At 42.5% G+C, this 19,142-nt stretch overlaps 1 protein-coding gene across 13 annotated transcripts in view; it reads right to left on the bottom strand.

Annotated features, from left to right (window-relative positions):
* The window catches only part of CTBP1 (C-terminal binding protein 1), a 428,679-nt gene that overhangs the window by 84,567 nt on the left and 324,970 nt on the right, over positions 1-19,142 (bottom strand). Inside the window, exon 1 of one of the 13 annotated variants that reach the window (XM_075571338.1) lies at positions 10,919-11,017. The exons of the other annotated variants lie outside the window; for them this stretch is intronic. Within the exon in view, the coding sequence (XP_075427453.1) occupies positions 10,919-10,937 (19 nt within the window). The 5' untranslated portion in view covers positions 10,938-11,017. Of the gene's footprint in view, positions 1-10,918; positions 11,018-19,142 lie in introns of those variants that run through there. 13 annotated transcript variants of the gene reach the window in all.

Raw genomic sequence — 19,142 nt, 5'->3', positions numbered from 1 at the left:
GTCCTGGGAAGTTTTCATATGATCAGATAATTAGCTTTTGGATGCGGACGGCGTTACTTTCTAAAAAAAAAAAAAGGGTTAGAACTGGGGTAACGTCGATTGCCTTTGAAGCCGGTTCCAATGCCGTGACTTGCTCAAGATTACAAGGAAAGAAGTCACTTAATCACGCTGCGCCCCAGGCACCAAAAAAAGATCTATATACAAGAGCAATGCAGCACTGATTACAAATATATATATATATTATATTAAAGGCAAAGATGTAAAAGAGGAACTGACAATATGTCCGTAGATAGAAGGTTCAACAAGCAATCACAAAAACAGCTAGGATTCTGGTAATACTATGGTTACCGAGTGCACATTACACAGGAGTTAGAAATGCTGATTTTATTTAGCAGAATATGGTAAATCACCTTTTTTTTTCTATAACTCCAGCGGCATATCATTCATTCTCTTTGAGTCTAGGTGGGCGTCACTATGCATTGTGTTGCAGGCCAAGGGGTTAAAGGAGCATTTCCTTAATTACAAACTCATCCCTCCCTAGGTTGAAAGCAGGGGGTCTTCGGTGCTGAACCTCGTTCATTTCAGATCCGGGCACCCCCTGCTTCCCGATAAACTTACCTTCACAGGTCAGGCTGGTATCTCCTGCATATTTAGGAGGTCCTGCATCACGCAGACCAATAGGAAGCTGCGACGTATGATGTGGTGGCTTCCTATTGGCCTGCGTAACGTGACACCTTTAAACCGCTATATTCTTCAGCCAGCCTGGCCAGGTACACTGGCATGACCTACAAAAGGTAAGTAAGTATCTCAGTAATTAGGGGGTCCCCTCAGTTCAAATATATGTGGTTCAGCTCAGGAGAGCTCTCCTTCATACTTAGTACCACAACAAAAAATCTAGGTGGAAATACACATTTACAGCTGCAGTTCAAGCAATATCCTACATGTGTGTTTTTTTTATAAATCAGTTCTGTACTATGAGAACATACTTGTAGCATTTAAATAAAAACTATTTAAAGACATTTTTGATTTATATAATGTAATGAGCATTTTCTGTTCCTATAGCAACCATTTACAAAGTCACATCCCCGTCCTCTTCTGAAACAGGCTCTGGCACACCACTTTTTGATCCCTGCCCTCTCTCCAGCAGTGCACCAATTGTATCTAGTGACTGCCTGGTCACATGATCTTCCACACAGAACCTTGCATCTTGGGTCCTCTTCTGCTGTACTGACTGCCATTTAGTGAACCCCCAAGCCAAATCTTCAACGACCGATTACAGGAGAACACATCGATCAGCAACTTAGCTAATCTCTTGTCAATGTGTAAATTGTATTGATGCACAATACAAATGGAATACTGAATGGAAAAATGCTGTCTGTGGTCTGACTTTAGTCTGTAGTTAGTAAAAAGACTCAATGAAGTTACCAAATTATTTTCAATAAAACACAGAACTAAACACTTGAGCTAAGACCACGTTTCATGAACTCCCCACAAAGGTTATTTGGTTCCAAGACATGAACCTACAATGTTCTCTGTACAGTTCCCTTTTACAGATGCACGTTAGCACAGGATAAACCCTTTAACTATCACTAAACTTTTGAACACAAGCCAACTCCTTGAACTTTTCCCCTCTTCTTAACTCTTTAATTTTCTCTCACAATTGCTGTAGAACCCAAATGTTAGTGATGTGCCATTCGAACCCATCCTTCCTCATGGAAAAGCAGGACAAACATGCACAGGCTTCCTATGCCCAGATATTAGCCATGGGCAAGGACCTCTTGCAGAGGTGGCCATTTGGAAATGCCCGCGTGATGATACTCGGGGTATCAGCCGCCAAACATACGCATCCACCCATGGGGGACCCAGCTCCCCACCGCCGTTTGACCAAAAGCATCCTGCAATTGGTTCCCAATGCATTGCAGAGTCCCTAAACACAAAGGATTTTAAGCAGGTGACGAAGTGGCCAAGTGGTAAGGTCACTGCATTTGGAGCACGTGTCCGCATGGTGTTATTTCTTGGCAGCTAACTTTATACATTCATGTACCTCAAACACAGAGCTTTAGGCTGCGGTCCCAGTGCGTTCCACAGCGCACACCTCGGCATGCGCTGTGCACACTAGCACCGCCCCCCAATCAGTCCGGTCCCAGTCCCTACCTCCGCGCGGAAGGTGCAGCCGCGCTCTGCTACGAGGTCTCTCAAATACCAAAAAAATTGTGTTTGGAACTCGCGACGCAGGCGTGGCCACGCCCCCGCCGGCGGTTCAGACAATGAGGGGCGAACCAGCCGCGTGAGGTCATGGCCACGCCCCCTCCCGTCGCAATCTCTCCCAAGACCGCGGTCTGCAGTAAAGCGCTGTGCACGTGCCGCCCCCCCCGCCCCCGCCGGGTGCGCGTGCTACAGTGCTGACTGGGACCGCAGCCTTAGATTACAAGGCTCTACGGGGTAGAGATGATTTGAAGTGCTATATATAGTACAGGCATACCCCGCATTAACGTACGCAATGGGACCGGAGCATGTATGTAAAGCGAAAATGTACTTAAAGTGAAGCACTACCTTTTCCCACATATCGATGCATGTTCTGTACTGCAATCATCATATATGTGCATAACTGATGTAAATAAGACATGTGTAACAGGCTCTATAGTCTCCCCGCTTGCGCACAGCTTCGGTACAGGTAGGGAGCCGGTATTGCTGTTCAGGACGTGCTGACAGGCGCATGCGTGAGCTGCCATTTGCCTATTGAGCGATGTGTACTTACTCGCGAGTGTACTTAAAGTGAGTGTCCTTAAAGCGGGGTATGCCTGTACTGCTTCAGCCTAGTTTGCATGTCCACTAAACTTAATAGCCGACAGGGTTAGGCCCAATTTTACTTGGAAAAAAAAAATAAAAAAACCAAAAAAAAAAACCAGTAAAGCCTTAGGATATGATTTCTACCATTTCAAGATACCCTGCTCAGTATTTCAGATTTTGGCTAGAAAGGCAAATGATTCTGACTATGCCATGCTATACCACAGGCCTGCTCAACTCAAGTCCTTGAGGGTCCGCAAACAGGCCAGATGAGCCAGCTGTGCTGAAGTAGGGATATCCTGAAAACCTGGCCTGTTTGCGGCCCTCGAGGACTGGAGTTATGCAGGCCTGCTATACCATATAGCAAGCCTGCCCGCTGCTTGCACTTGGGGCCACAGAGGGATTTATATCTGACTGACGATTGCTGCCGTGGCCCAGCAATGTGTGTCCAAAACAAAAAAAAATAATGGCAGGTTTTAAATAAGGTTTTAGTGTAGGATTACAAAGGGAAAGTAAAATGCCATATGTGGAGAATCTTACCACGGATGGGACCAGACATTTAAAAAAAACAAAGTTTAGGATCAACAATTCAAAGTAAATGCAAATGTGTAAATCGCCCACACATTGGGGCATCTTAAACATGAGAATAAATACAATGTCTGCGCAATTGTTAACCGCGTTCTAATTCAGAAGATTTTAATTATGCGCTCCACTGAAGTTACCGTCCCCAGCACACGACAGCTTGTCGTCCTGCCGGAGCTGAAACCGTTAAGTCAACGCCCACAAGTTTCAGATTTGAATTTTCAGCCAAGTTCATTGGAAAGGCACGGAAAACAGGAAAAAGGAAAAAAAAAAAACAGGGGGGGAAAACGACTGGTTGACTGAGATTAGGCCAGTAACAACAGACTCTTATCCAAACACAACAGGCAAAGGCTTGGCAGGGCTGATCATATTACATTTAATCACAATAAAATGAGGGGGAGGGGGGAAAACATGCACAAAAGAATAACTGTGCCGAAGTTTTGCTCAAACCACAAAGCAAATGCTCCACGTTCAAAGGTCTGAAGATGCGGAGGAGCAGGTAGCAAACAGGTCTTGGCCCACCTAGGCTGCACACTTTCCATAGCACAGCCACACGTGTATTCTCTGTGTATAGCAGTGACCGCATGTACAGAACGCACATTCCCATTCAGAGCGGTGGTCCTGTGACGTCGCGTTGCCATGGCGACGCGACGCCCGAAGCCATCGGAAACAAGGTAAGTGAGTTACAGAGGCCTCGCGCGCGCTCCCCGGCATTTCATTTAAATGCTTTGGGGAAGAGCGTGGGGCCTCTGTAAACGCGGAACGCGCCTCTCCCCCCCACAAAAAAAATCTTACATCCCGCAGTTTGCGCACCGCTGCCTTAGGGCTTGGTACGGCCCTATTTACTAAGCAGGCTTCTGCCATAAAGGCACGTGCAGCAGCACCGCAAAGTATCTTACAGCCCATTCAAGTCAATGAGCGGTAAGGAGAAACCCACACGGGAGGGCATATTACTGCAGAAAAGGGCTTAGTAAATATGGGCCTTAACCAGTGGCGGATTTACCTTTTTGCCGCCCATTGACGCTGCATTGTCATGGCTACGGGGTGCCATGTGACGTCGGGATGCCATGACAACACGACGCTGCAGGAGGTGGGCCGCAATGGTGAAGGCAAGACCCCCTCTCAACACACACACAAATTGCCGCTCTAGGCTATAGCCTAGTAAACCTTGTGGGAAATCCGCATCTGGCCTTATCATTATTTTGGATGCCTGTGACACAGCCAAATTAATTGACCTGCCCAGTGTCACTTAAGTCAAATAATAATATTACAAACCGATGTCGTTGTTTCAAAAGAGGAACAGTAATTATGTGGCGTGTTTACATAAGAGGTGCTATTTGTCTTTTGTTTAAGGACAATGACTAAAAGCTATTTTTCACACCAGACAGCAGAATCCTAGAATGATAAAGCTTTGCTGCTTTAAACTGATCAACTCCAATGCAGCCATTAGTACACAGCACATTACACAGCCACATGTCTCACAGTACAAATGCCTTTCAGATTATATGCTGCAGACATCAAGGTTCCCAGTGGGATTTTCAATACCACTGTTTATCAAGCAGGGTGCTAAATCACCTAGGGGTGCCTCAGGTTGAAGGTGAAATTCCCCCCCCCCCTCCCCCCAAAAAATGACCTTCAATGTGAGCTCAACATATTATGTCCTATAAAAGCAACTGAACAACATTTTAATTGCTTTTTTCCCCAAATGCGTTTTTGATTATAGTTTCATTTTTCTTTTAAGAAGGCCAAAAGCCTGCAGTGAAGTATCCACATGACAATCTCTGCTACTTGCTTTAACCCAACAAGAAAAACAGAGCAGTTTTCCATGGGGACTTCAAACAGCCTCATCAGAGAAAGTCTATTGTTGTAAGCTTCTATGGCCCAGATTCACATAAGGGTGCGAAGCTTTAGGACATGTTCACCCCCATTCATTTGAATGGGAGCCGAGGTGTGCTATAGTTTACCACCCTTTAGTGACATTGGGCCTACGATGGGATCAGAGAGGTACAAACAGACTGCCTAGTGTGGTGAAATAAATAAAAGCAGGAGAAACACTTCATTAAGAAAACGCATTATGATTGGTTTATAGTGTATTATTATTTAGCATTTCATAAGCACCACACTGGGAGTGCTCATTTGCATGTCATTACCCAGAATCCCTGGCTGCAGCTGAAGTATTGTCTGCGGCGTGACTATGGGGAAAGACAGTGGTGTGGACCTGTCTGACATTTGAATGTGGTCATAAGGTTTATAATTAAATTTGAAACACTGCAAAAATAAATGCACTTTTACCTGTAAAATGTATGACTATTTACATATGTTATAGTTACATTTCTAACCACTTGAATTTAATTAACGTAACTACTGATAAAATGGTAGGTAGGGTGTGTTACGATTGACAGAGACAGGAACCAACTTAAGCCCATATCCACAAAAAGGTGCTAAACTCATCTCCCATGAATATGAATGGGAGTAACGGTTTGCTAAAGCAGGGGTGCGCAATCTTTTTCCCGGATGCCCCCCCCCCTCCTTACCTTGGCTCCGGCGTTCTGACATCACGACGCCATGGCAACGCGACTTCACGTGACCCCCCCGGCATCATTTTACGCCGTGTTGCCATGGCGGCGTGTCGTCTGAAGCCAGCTGAGCCAAGGTAAGAGAGAGTTACAGAGGCCTTCGCCGCTTCCCTCGGTATTTAATTGAAATGCCTTCGGGAAGAGCGCGGGACCTCTGTAACACCTGCGCCCCCCCCGCGTTTGCGCACCCCGGTGTTGAAGTTTAGCACCGCTTAGTGGTTCTGGGGCCTAGTGTGACACTTTTTACTTCTTCCCTTTCCAGAGAGCTGAAACTCGGCATCAACCGGCAGATTGCACCGTAAAACCGGGGCGGAGAAGGAACAGAGCCAACAAACCGGGGCGGAGAAGGAACAGAGCCAACAACCCATTCACATACGTTTGGACGCTTTACATCTGCATTGCTACACTTTTTTTTCAAAACAAAACAGCAGCTTTCTTGACAATTAATCTCCTGTAGTATCTCTTGCTAAAGAATTAAGTAGCTATTTATACCCTCAAGCATGAAACCTATTTTCTATTTGAAGCCATGCACAATGCAGACCTGCTCGCCTGGGAAAACAAATATTTTGAAAGCACTTTACTTAGTAAGAGGCTTCAGCAATAGAACATAATCCAGATTATATTAAAGATGGTAGGGTACACGGATAGATTTTCTCTCACCCATAATCTTAATTTGGGATCTCCTGCCCCTGAACTGCCTATTTTGAGCTCTGGGAACCCCCTTAGTTCCCAAGACTCTTACATTTGCGTTTCAACACCTCTTGGTGCAGGGGGTGGCCAACTCCAGTCCTCGAGGGCCGCCAACAGGTCAGGTTTTAAGGATATCCCTGCTTCAGCACAGGTGGCTCAATCGTGTCTCAGTCAGAATGACGGAGCCATACCTGTCCTGAATCAGGGATATCCCCAATACCTGGCCTGTTGGTGGCCCTTGAGGACTGGAGTTGCCTCCCCCTGTCCTTGTGCATAACAAGACTGCCAGGATCAGATAGTTATCCTTGTTCGGTTAAACTCCTTTGCTACCTCTGGCAGTAAATGGGCTAACACCAGTTGTTGTTTTTAAAGATGTTAAATTCAGTAATAATTCATGAGAAAGATCAGATTCTAGATCTTAATTATGAGATGTGAAGCGTGCACATTGCAGCAGCCGCCGCCTATACACAGGCTAGCAGGGGGATTTGGTTATAAGAAGCCACAAGTGCCATTAGCTTTATTATAGGAAGCGATAGGAGTTTCTGACTGGAGGACACGTCACACAAACAGCAGGTGACCCTTATTCTAGTAATGCTAATGTACTACACCAGTGGTTTCCAAACTTTTTGGGGTTAAGGAACCTTACAATTATATTGTGAAATGCTGAGAAACCCCATCCCTCTCTAATAGTGTGTCTGAGATCAGATACATTATAAGGAACCCCAACCCTTTCTAATATCAGACACGCTATCAGATACATTGTAAGGAACCCCAACCCTCTCTAATAGTGCGTCTGAGATCAGATACATTATAAGGAACCCCAACCCTTTCTAATATCAGACACGCTATCAGATGCATTGTAAGGAACCCCAACCCTCTCTAATAGTGCGTCTGAGATAAGATATATTGTAAGGATTCCCAACCCTCTCTAATATCACGTCTGAGATCAGATGTGTTGTAAATTCGTCTGTATTTGGTACAATTTTCAAATGACCCAAAAATTGCAGGGAACATTTTAGAGATGCCCGGGGCACCCAAGGGTTCCTAGGAACATCTGTTGAAAAACATTGTACTAGAAATTTAATAAAGTGCAAAGGCTTCTCCGGGGGCAGTACCTCGTAGGACCAAGTGGTAACAGTGGTATAATAAGCTAAATGTAGATGTTAAAGGTTTAAAAAAAAAAAAAAAGATATATATATATCAATTGTTTTTAATATTTGACAGTATTTTTTTTGCAACGTCTCTATAGTAACAAAATGCTTTGGGGGGGATATTTACTATATTTACCTGATCTGTCTCATAATGAGAGTTTGTGGATTCTTGTATACAACATTTTATTTGTATAAACGAATTATGCTGTCAGACAGATGTGGGCAGTACAGCATTTCCGTCACTGAATTGGAATTGCATGGACACAAAGAACATGAAAATTTTGAAATGTATTTATTTTGAACAAACCAGAACATTTTCTTTTTAACCTTAAGGGTAATTGAGTGTTTCTAAGGAAACCAATGACATTGACACATTGTTGAAATAACCTTTTCATTTTCCCCTGCTATGGGACTGTTAAATGTAGCTGACTGAATTTATGCATCAGATACTTGCAAGTCTTTTAAGATAATATGTTTATACTTGTCAAGTTTCCGTTGTGATCAAATGTTTTGGGAGGTCTCTTACCTCATCTTTCTTGATTAAACCGAGTAATCTAGGGTACCTAAAGGCAAATAGTTAATCAGATTCCCCTCCCTCCCCCCACTGGTTATTTTATGTAAAGTAATTATGTCAGCAGATAAAAGTGGAGCCATGTACCTATTTGATAAAAATAGGATTATGCATGACCTGGTGAAAATAAAAAAAAGATTTTCATTATTATTATTTTAAAGATAAAGACTTTAAAGCTGCAATTCAAGCGGGCAATTTTCTCACTTTTATTTAACATAGGACCGAACCAGGGGGTCTCCGGAGCAGAACACCATTTATGTCAGCTCCGGGGACCCCCTGCTTCCAGAGATACTAACCTCCAAAGGGGGTGGCATTATCGCTCTGCTTTTTAAAGCTGCCGCATCACGCGGGCCAATAGGAAGCCGCACCGGATGACACCCTGGCTTCCTATTGGCCGGCAGGGTGCGGGAGTTTTGAAAAGCGGCCATTACATGAACCCTGCTAGTGAGCAGCTACCAGCACCCGCTATGGACGCAAGTATCTCCGGAAGCAGGCGGTTCCCCGGAGCTGAAATTAATGGGGTTTAGGTCCGGAGACCCCCTGATTCTATTTCATGTTTAAAAAAAAATGCTTCATTGATTCACAACCTATGAGATTGGACAACTTCCTAAAGGGGCAATCAGCAGTAGTGGTTAAAACGCAAAAATTGAAGCAGCAAAACGTGAAATCTTATATGGTTTTTTTCTTAAATAAAATCAGTTTTGTAGTATGTATGTCTTTATTTATATAGCGCCATTATTGTATATAGAGTAGTACTTCACAGCAGTAATATACGTGACAATCATATAAATAAATAATATAAATAACACATAAAGGGAAAAAGTGTCTCAGATATAAAAGCACATATTATTATTATTCAACGGTTTCACACAAGAGGTTTGTGTACAAAATAAAGAAAATTGGACTCAGTAATAATGTATGCACCTGGATTGAAAACTCGTTAAAGGACAGACAACAGAGGGTTGTCATAAATGGAGCTTTTTCAGGTTGGGCTAAAGTCATGAGTGGCATACCTCAGGGATCGGTACTGGGACTCCTGCTTTTTAACTTGTTTATTAATGACCTTGAGGTTGGGATCGAGAGCAAAGTCTCCATCTTTGCTGATGATACTAAATTGTGTAAGGTAATAGAATCAGAGCAGGATGTAATTTCTCTTCTCTCTAGAGACTGGAAACGTGGGCAGGTAAATGGCAGATGAGGTTTAATACAGATAAATGTAAGGTTATGCATTTGGGATGCAAGAATAAAAAGGCGACTTACAAATTAAATGGGGATAAATTGGGGGAATCCTTGATGGAGAAGGATATAGGCGTGCTTGTAGACAACAGGCTTAGCAATAGTGCCCAATGTCATGCAGTAGCTGCAAAGGCAAACAAGATCTTATCTTGCATCAAACGGGCAATGGATGGAAGGGAAGTAAACATAATTATGCCCCTTTACAAAGCATTAGTAAGACCACACCTTGAATATGGAGTACAATTTTGGGCGCCAATCCTAAGAAAAGACATTATGGAACTAGAGAGTGCAGAGAAGAGCCACCAAATTAATACAGGGGATGGACAATCTAACTTATGAGGAGAGGCTAGCTAAATTAGATTTATTTACATTAGAAAAGAGGCGTCTAAGAGGGGATATGATAACTCTATACAAATATATTCAGGTCAATACAAGGAGCTTTCAAAAGAACTATTCATCCCACGGGCAGTACAAAGGACTTGGGGCCATCCCTTAAGGTTGGAGGAAAGGAAATTTCACCAGCAACAAAGGAAAGGGTTCTTTACAGTAAGGGCAGTTAAAATGTGGAATTCATTACCCATGGAGACTGTGATGGCAGATACAATAGATTTGTTCAAAAAAAGGTTGAACATCTTTTTAGATGAGAAAAGTATACTGTACAGGGATATACCAAATAAGTATACATGGGAAGGATGTTGATCCAGGGATTAATCCGATTGCCAATTCTTGGAGTCAGGAAGGAATTAATTTTTCCCCTTAATGGGGTTTTTTGTTTGCCTTCCTCTGGATCAATAAGTAAGTATAGATATAGGATAAAGTATCTGTTGTCTAAATTTAGCATAGGTTGAACTTGATGGACCTACGTCTTTTTTCAACCTCATCTACTATGTAACTCTTAATGTCAGTTTTAATGAGGTTTAAAGCATCCAGTGCAAGGTATTTGCAACACTTTCCTGTTTGTGATAATTTGTTACCAATGTTCCCAGCAGTTTGAGCTGTAAACTGTAACAATAGATAATATTCCCATGGTAATATAAAAACATTGTAGCTGCTGAGTTACACAGCCATTATGCTAGTAACACCATAAGGATTTTTTTACAGATTTATAACAGCAGCACCAAACAATTGCCAGCTTAGGTAAGAATGTAGAATTATACATTGCCACACGCTTTACATATAAAATAAGAAAATAAAAAAAAGGGGAGAATGTAGTATTTGCTGCTTTAACATGTGTCTAAAGAAACCAATAGGAGACATATCACTCATGGCTACCCCTCCCCCCCCCCCCCCCCCCCCCCCCGATTAAAAAAGAAAATGTAAAATACCTGAATTAATGAGAAACATGCTTGAGTGAGGCTGCACAGGGTCTCAAATTTGGGGCTCGTGGTGGAGATGACAGCTCGTATCGCAGCAGTGACATCTATAACAAAGCGACACCTCAATTTTATGGGAACCAGAGAACTACAATCCAGCCTTTTCCCATCGTTCTTGGAGGGGCCCCTTCCTTTTGCTACTGTGACTCTGTCTCAGATCAACATGCTGCAACATAAAGCAATACCAGGCTTGACTGCTCACTTCCAACAATCTACAGTTTCTTCCACTAAGAAACCCAGTGGGTTTTTAACAATGACCCCTCCATATCCCGATTCAGCCCGGATCTGCCCTGTAAAGAACTCCAGGTACCAACATGTAGAATCCTAGCACAGTGACGCTACCAGAGAAGCATGATGGAGCACTACCTTAATTACCATGAGCAACCAGTTCTAGGAGTGTGACCTCTTTACACCTCCACATGAGGAAATCTCCAAGATATTCATCCCAAATCTTCAAGCTCTCAAATGTCGGCCAGGATGAAGATGGTCGTCACGGGAAGTAAATTATTTCAACATTAAACCCGCTTGTTTGGTGCTTCCTACTATAGAGCATATAGGATTGTCTGCCCATTGGTTAAGATATCATTAAAGGGTCAACCCCTCCCAGGATGACGCTGTGCTAGGGACATGTTGAAGGGGTTACATCTGGGTGACTAATGCCGTTTGTAAACATGGTGAGCTTAGACTTGGGTTTGATGTCCTCTGGCTGCTTTCTTTTGCGTGTTGCTACTGCGCGTCCAACAACGCTACGCATATTGGGTGTGACCAAATGTACTGTATACAACAAAAAACAAATGCCCCAATGCAACATCCAAATGACAAAGTATATGGTTAAATACTTATCTGTTTGTCTTCTCATAACTATGGGTCAATTAAACTCTTTGGACAAAGGACCTGCTTGTGGTCATGCCTTGGTGTGGCTGCAGGCTTTGAACACTAACTGCCCAATTAGATTGTGTCATTGTTTACAACATGTTATTTTTAGAGGCTGGGTTATCTTTAAAACAGCAATCACTCATTGGACCTGAAGCTCAACAGCTTATTATTCTTACCCCAGACAGCCCCCCAGACTTCAAAATAGTAGGATCCTTCCCCCTTTTTTTGTTTGGCTAATGAGGACTGCATTATCAGAGTAAAGAGAAAAAGGAACAATAGTTACCAGGTAACTTTTAGAATTATAAGTACCCAAAAAACACAGAAATTCCTATTTACATGAGCAGCAAGTGGGTACAATTTTGACTTACTGAATCTTTCTAATGAAGTCGATGTTTCACCGTTTTTGGAGGGCGTTCTCTGTGGGAATTGCCATTTGAGAACTGGTGTAAAATTAAAACCACCATCCAGGCCGAGATGTATTTATTTATTGAGAATCCGCCGGAAAACTGACTTTGTTAGGGGCAAAAGCTGATTATTTTTAACAATACGAGTATTATATTTTTAAAAGCAAGTCTGTAATATCGCAGCATTTAGTTTGCATGGAAATGCAATAAAATCGATGCAGTGACTTTCCCTAACGTCGTGGTTCTAGATTATATTCTCGATCAAGAGACAGAAAAGCAAGGGAATGTCGGCCATTTTAAAAGTTCTTCAACATTAAAATGAATGTGAGCATAAAAACACAGGAAATAAAAGTGCCGTTTGTAAATCCCCTGTAGCAGTGAAGATTATTTTTTTAAGCATGCAATGCACAGCTCTGTGCCGGATATAACATCAAGACATTAAATAATTATGAACACAGATGGGTTATCGGAGTGTGTCAACAGAGAAAGAATTACTGAGATATTCATTGAGAAAATACTGTGCGAACCAATTACAGTTTCTGATATAAATATTAATTATAAAAGAAAACAAAAAGGTTTCCATATTCACGCTGCCTTTGAATGTAGATGCCAAGTGGGATTAATGTGTAAAAAACAAGCGCACTAAAACGGAGTCTCTATGACAACACGGGGAAATGCCCCCGCCATAAACAGAACACAGCTAAGAAAGGCTGTCTATCCAATTTACAGAACCACTATTTATTCATCAATTAGATGCTGTCGTTATAATTGGAGTTTTACAACGAAAGCAATAAATCAACTTAAATCTCTCTAGGAAAATCAACAGAGCTATACTGTAAGAGGTCAATGCATGCGCTTCTTTGGAATGTTTTTTTCACGCTGTTGTGTGTGTACAATGTGGTCTCATGTGTATCCAAATTAACGTGTGTACTCATGTGTGTATGTATTGTGTTACGTCAGTTTACGGTCTTGCCAAGCCATTAGTGTTGACGTTTCAGTTACTCGGCGCACAACAATAAGTTGTGTTTTGTTCATATATTTACCACCGTCTTTTGTGTCTATGGCGCCAGCGTATTCCACGCGGCGCTCTGTGGGAGAGAAGTACAAATATGTGAGGGCAAACCGTGACAACAGGAACGAGGTTCCTTCCCTAGAAGTTTGACTGACCTCTTAGTCTGTGAAATGCTAAAGTAGTCGGGTACACTTCGAAAATGACATTACCATCAATTTTTAACTAACAAAACCAGTATGTGCTCCATGAGAAAGCACCGAAGGGAGAGAAACGCGTAGGGGGTCTAGTTTTTTTCCGACTTAATTTTTTTTAAAGCATTTAATTACATATTACATATGGGGGGGGGGGGGGGGGAAGGGAGGAGGTACCAAACTAAAAAGTGATGGGGTAGGGAAGGGCAGGAAGACAAAGTGTCAAGGTGAACATACAGTTCAGAGAGAAATATCTTACTTTGTACTGTACCAATAGAGATTACAGTGTTTATATTTTGGATATAATCTCAGAGCTCAACCCCACCGGCAGGGTCAGAGCAGAACCGTGTCTCGATTCAGTATGGGGCCTCCTACATGATTAAGCAAAGACTGCAAAGGTCTCTGTTGTCTTTGAAATAAATTGTAACCTTTTACTGAACTTCGTCCCTTCAAGTTTTACTGAAGCGGTATCCCGTCGGGAACCTTTACTTGTGCGTTGTCTAAGCAACAAGTGGACGATCTATGAACAACAAAAAAAGATTTGAAATACGTATATTTTCCGGATATATTCCAGAGAGACCTTGGAATAGACAGATCTCTGGCAGAAGCCTTCTCATATTAGATAATTAGCACTTACAGTACGGGGTGTCCGTCTGCACCAGAGAGCCACCAGACTCCCGGGATACATGTGTGTCGTGTGATCACTCATGGAGCAAATCACATGATGCGGCTGATGCCCGGATGCCGGAAATTGAAGTGGAGGGGTTTTTCCCTTCCGTTTGGTTGACCTGGCCACACCGTCGGAGAGGTCAGCCTGATGTGCCCCTCGAGAACAAGCAAGTTCCCACGCTGTACCTGGTAAGTCCCCAGGGTCCTCCAAAGGCTAACTGACCATCATATTATATGACCAACTAGAACAGAGAATGAAGAGGATGGGAGAGAGGGGCAGGAAAAGTCACCCTAACTAGAATAAAAATGCATAGACCTGTTCATTTTGTAGGCATTAGCCACGAGTAATACATTGCACATACTGTATTGCTATGAGTGCAGCTTCGTCATATAGGGATTTTGTTTAACCCTTCGAGTGCCGTGGTGGGTTGCAGTACCCAAGTGCCACAGCCCCTCTGGCTCGTGACGTCAAGCGATCACGTGACCGTGGAAACGGTAGCTGTCCCCACCCCCGGTTCACTACTGGGCAGGTGGCATCCTGCGCTCCATGGGAACACAGGACGCGATCTAAGCAGGGAAAACAAACTTCTTTGGGCATGACATAGTCACTACGTCACTGGGCTCCCAAAGTGCCAGCCCCCATGATGTATGTATATATATATATATCTTTATTTATATAGCACCATTAATGTACATAGCTCTTCACAGCAGTAATACATGACATAATCATAAACAACAAGTAACACAAATAACACATAATGGGAAGAAGCGCTTCAGACATAAAAGTAACATATAGGAAGAGGAATCCCTGTCCCGAAGAGCTTACACTCTAATCGGTAAGTAGGAAGAACGTACAGAGACAGTAGGAAGGTGTTCGGGTAAGTGCTATGTATTATATATAATATGATGTAGTGACTATGTCCTGGGGCATAGGGTTAAAAACACTCAGACCCTCTTGCAGTGAAATAAATATAGTGTAGGTTGAATCAATGTGCGCCTTGTACCCTCTTACAGAAATAGATACGACTAGAATATAACACTGGAGGTTGCAAATGTATAGAATACAACAAAAAGCAATATGAATGCATGTACTGTACAGATCAACCTCCTAACTACGTGTGGGAACAAGCAACGTTTTGAAGGATGTTCTAGCAGGAAAGTTGACGGTGATGTGTAACTAGCTGGAAATGTTACTTTCCGCAGTATAAATAGCTTCTGTTACATCATGCAAGGCTCTCTGGAAGTGGAGGAGATACTCCTCTTTCACATGGAGAGTATCGCACAGATATCTGAATCCAGATGACACACATAAGACTTCTGAGCCACTAGTGGACTATCACCATTTTAGTCCAAATCAGGACTACTGGTCAGAATAGGAAAGGGAGGAGGAAAAAAAACATTTCATGTTTTTCCCGATCTAATACCAGTATCAAGATTTGTTGATTATTCTTTAAAGGAAGCAAAAAACATCTATCAGAAGGCATTGGGACAATAAAGGGTTTTGACAAAGTGCTATGATTGGCAACAAATTAAGCAGATATGGAAGACACGAAATTGCTAAATTTATTTGCATAACTGGAATAAAAATTAATTCACTGGTAGTGGTCAGTGGTTTTCAACCCACTCCTTGGAAAGCCAGATTTAGGGAATTATATAATGTTTAACAAAACTCAAGAACCCACCTAAATATTGCTAGGTTATCCCCAATACATGGCTTGGCTGTAGTTCCCAGAGCAGAGGTTGGGAAAAAACACAGATTTATATGAAAGTCTACTTTCTAAATAATATTCTTCATTGTCTTGACACTTCCATGTTACCAATTGGTCAGGACCCTTCCAAATGACTAATGCATTACAAATAAAATGAAGCTGGGAGTTAATGTGGATCTCACTATATACAGATATAGACAGACTTCTCTTTCTCCAGATCCGCGGCTCAAAAAGCAAAAAGACGCGGCTCCAGAGACAGTGCTGGTAGCGACATCGCTGCGGGGGCGGCCTTGCTTCAGGATTGGACCCCGCAGTATTAATCCTCCAGTGCAACGGCAGCCGTGGTTACATTCCAGTGCTGGCTACACTTCGTATGGATTCATCTGTATAAAATGCAATAGATGGACAAGGGCACTGCTGATATTCAATCATAAAGAATTTATTATGCTATAGAAACATACAACGTTTCGGCCTGCTGGCCTTTCCCAAGTGAAGTGAAACGTTGTGTGTTTCTAAGGCACAATAAATTATTTTATGATTGAAAATCCTCCAACAAATCAGGGGAGCTCGTCTCGTAGTTATGAAATAAAGAAACACTACATAGTGTAATACTGTTGTGAATAAATTTGTGCAAACAAACCTCAAAAATGACTACTCACAATAAAGCAGTTAAATTCAGGCAGTCATCCAACTTAAGGGGTGGATGTTCCCTGTGTATACACCAGCCCCCAATCTCCAAGGAGAAAAAAAGAAGAAAAGAGACCATATAGTGCAGATGGTATTCAGTATTAAAAGGGATTCAAAAAATGCAGGCTTACACTTCATATGATCGAGGTAGGCAGTATGATATTATAGGTAGTGGGTGCTCATCTGGTCGTGATCCTTTTGAGTTCCTCACTATCCTCTGCTCCACTGCAATACTCTCGCGTCCACGCCAGGAACTCCCGTTGCGTCACTTCCAGTTGTTAAGCGAACTTCCGGATCTGATGACAGGGGTGGACCTCAGTTGTTCTTCCTCTTTGGTATGGGCTGAAACACTCTACATGTTTTGCCGTTGTTACGGCTTCATCAGGAGTTGAAAATCCGCAGTGTCCTTCTTCATCTATTGCATTGGATACATTGGTTGATTCGCAGGTCATCCCTGGGACTAAGGAGCACCGGTGAATGTATAGAATCTATCACTACTTTTTTGGTGTGCAGCAAACATTCTGAATTTTTACATCTGTATAAACCCATAACTCCCCCCCCCCCCCCCCCAAGGCTAGGGCTGGATTCAGTTCCACGTTATGGCTATTGCTATTACCAGAGTAACATCCAAGGATCTGCAGGCCACTCTTGCCTTGGCTAATGTGAGTGTTCATGACTCAACTATCAGAAAAAGATGGAGCAAGAATGGTGTTCATGGAAGGATAGCCACGAGGAAGCCCCTGCTCTCTCAAAAGAACATTGCTTCCCGTCTGAAGTTAGCCAAAGAGCACATAGATAATCCACAAGAACTGCGGAACAATGCTCTCGAGACAGACGAGTCACATGTAGAACTTTTTGGCCTCAATAAGAAACGTTATGTTTGGCGAAAACCAAAACTGCGTGTGAACAGAAGAGCCGGTGTCAAGCATGGTGGTGGGAGTGTGATGGTTTGGGGCTGCTTTGTTGCCTCAGGACCTGGACAACTTGCCATCATTGACACAACCATGAATTCTGCATTGTATCAGAAGATTCTAGAGGAGAATGTCAGGCCATCCATCTGTGAGCTGAAGCGAAAGTGTGTCATGCAGTAACACAATGATCCTAAACATACAAGCCGATATCAAAAATAATTGCTGCAGAAGAAGAAACGCCACATTTTACAATGGCTTAATCAAAGTCTAGACCTAAACCCCATCGAAATGTTGTGGCAGGACCTGAAATGAGCTGTCCATTCAAGCAAGCCCTCAAATGTCACTGAGTTAAAGTAGTTCTGTAAGAAGGAATGGGCCAAAATTCCTCAAAACTGATGTGAGAGACTGACCAGCACTTACAGGAAACGCTTAGTTGAAGTCATTGCTTCTCAAGGGTACTGACTCTGAAGGTTCACATACTTTTCACGCATAGATATTGAATTTTGAATCATTTGTGGATAAGTAAATGTTGAAAAAGTATCATGTTTTTGTGTCATTTGTTTGGTCAGATTATTTATATCTCTTATTAGGACTTTCATTAAGATCTAATAACATTTTTGAAATATGTGAAAATCATAAGGGGTTCACAAAGGTTTTCTCGCCACTGGATATTATAACTACCTTTCTCCTGCGGAAAGAAATCGCTCAATGATTACTACAATTACTTGTGAGTATTGGGCTGCTGATTAAAAAAGGATAGGTTGGTTGATCGTAAGCTAAGAGGATGGGGGACACCTCCCAAAGAATTTACAATTAGACATAGCCTACACAATTTTAGCAAGCTCAAACCCCAGACACACGGTATTATAAATGTACATATTTATTTGGGTCAATTGGAGTAATACAGGAAGACTGAACTCATGTACAGTATACAACAAATATATATCTCACTAAATGTACGGTATGCACGCATTACTCACAAGAAAAAATCAAGTGCCATGAAATTGGGATGACCAAAGGTTTAAGAATTATAAAGCAATTAAAGGAATGATTAGAATCTTGGTCAAGAATAATCAACTTACAGAAACACTCAAGTCCAGCACACCAAAAAACAACAAAATGTAAAGAAGGTCAAACCAGTCAATTTAATTACTTAAGAGAAACAGCAGCAGCCAACGTTTCGGTGCATATAATGATGTTATATCATGATGTTACATATGAAGTTGTTTCATATAATGAAAGTTGGATGCTGCTATGTTTTTCTTAAGTAATTAAATTGACTATGGTTTGACCTTCTTTACCCTTTGTTTTTTTTTTGTGTGATGCACTTGAGTGTTTCTGTAGCCACACATAAAATGCCTAGAAACCCACACAAAGTATATACACATAATCCAGACACACTGACCTGCATCAGTACAAAAACTCCCTTACGTGCCATCCCTCTCTCTTCCCTTGATGGTCTCAAATTTCAGAGTGCAGCAGCACTGATTCTTCACCCCCCCCCCTGTTCCCTCCCCCAAGTTTCATAGCCCAACCTCCAAATCAAAGGTCCTTCCGGAGCCCAGTGTCAGCTTCCTTAGCGACCAGGGCTGGCCGCTGAGGCAAGGCCCAGCCTGCAGTCGGTTTTGGGTACAAAACCAAGTGCCGGCCGAATAGACTGTGCTCGGCCAATGCTGCCAGAAACAGGGCCAGCCCGGGGGGCGATTCTCCCCATGGC

The sequence above is a fragment of the Ascaphus truei genome, chromosome 1 (genome assembly GCF_040206685.1).
Source record: "Ascaphus truei isolate aAscTru1 chromosome 1, aAscTru1.hap1, whole genome shotgun sequence".
NCBI classification, from domain to species: Eukaryota; Metazoa; Chordata; class Amphibia; order Anura; family Ascaphidae; genus Ascaphus; species Ascaphus truei.
Note: the sequence above shows the minus strand (reverse complement) of the source record. Positions and strands in the feature narration are given on the sequence as shown.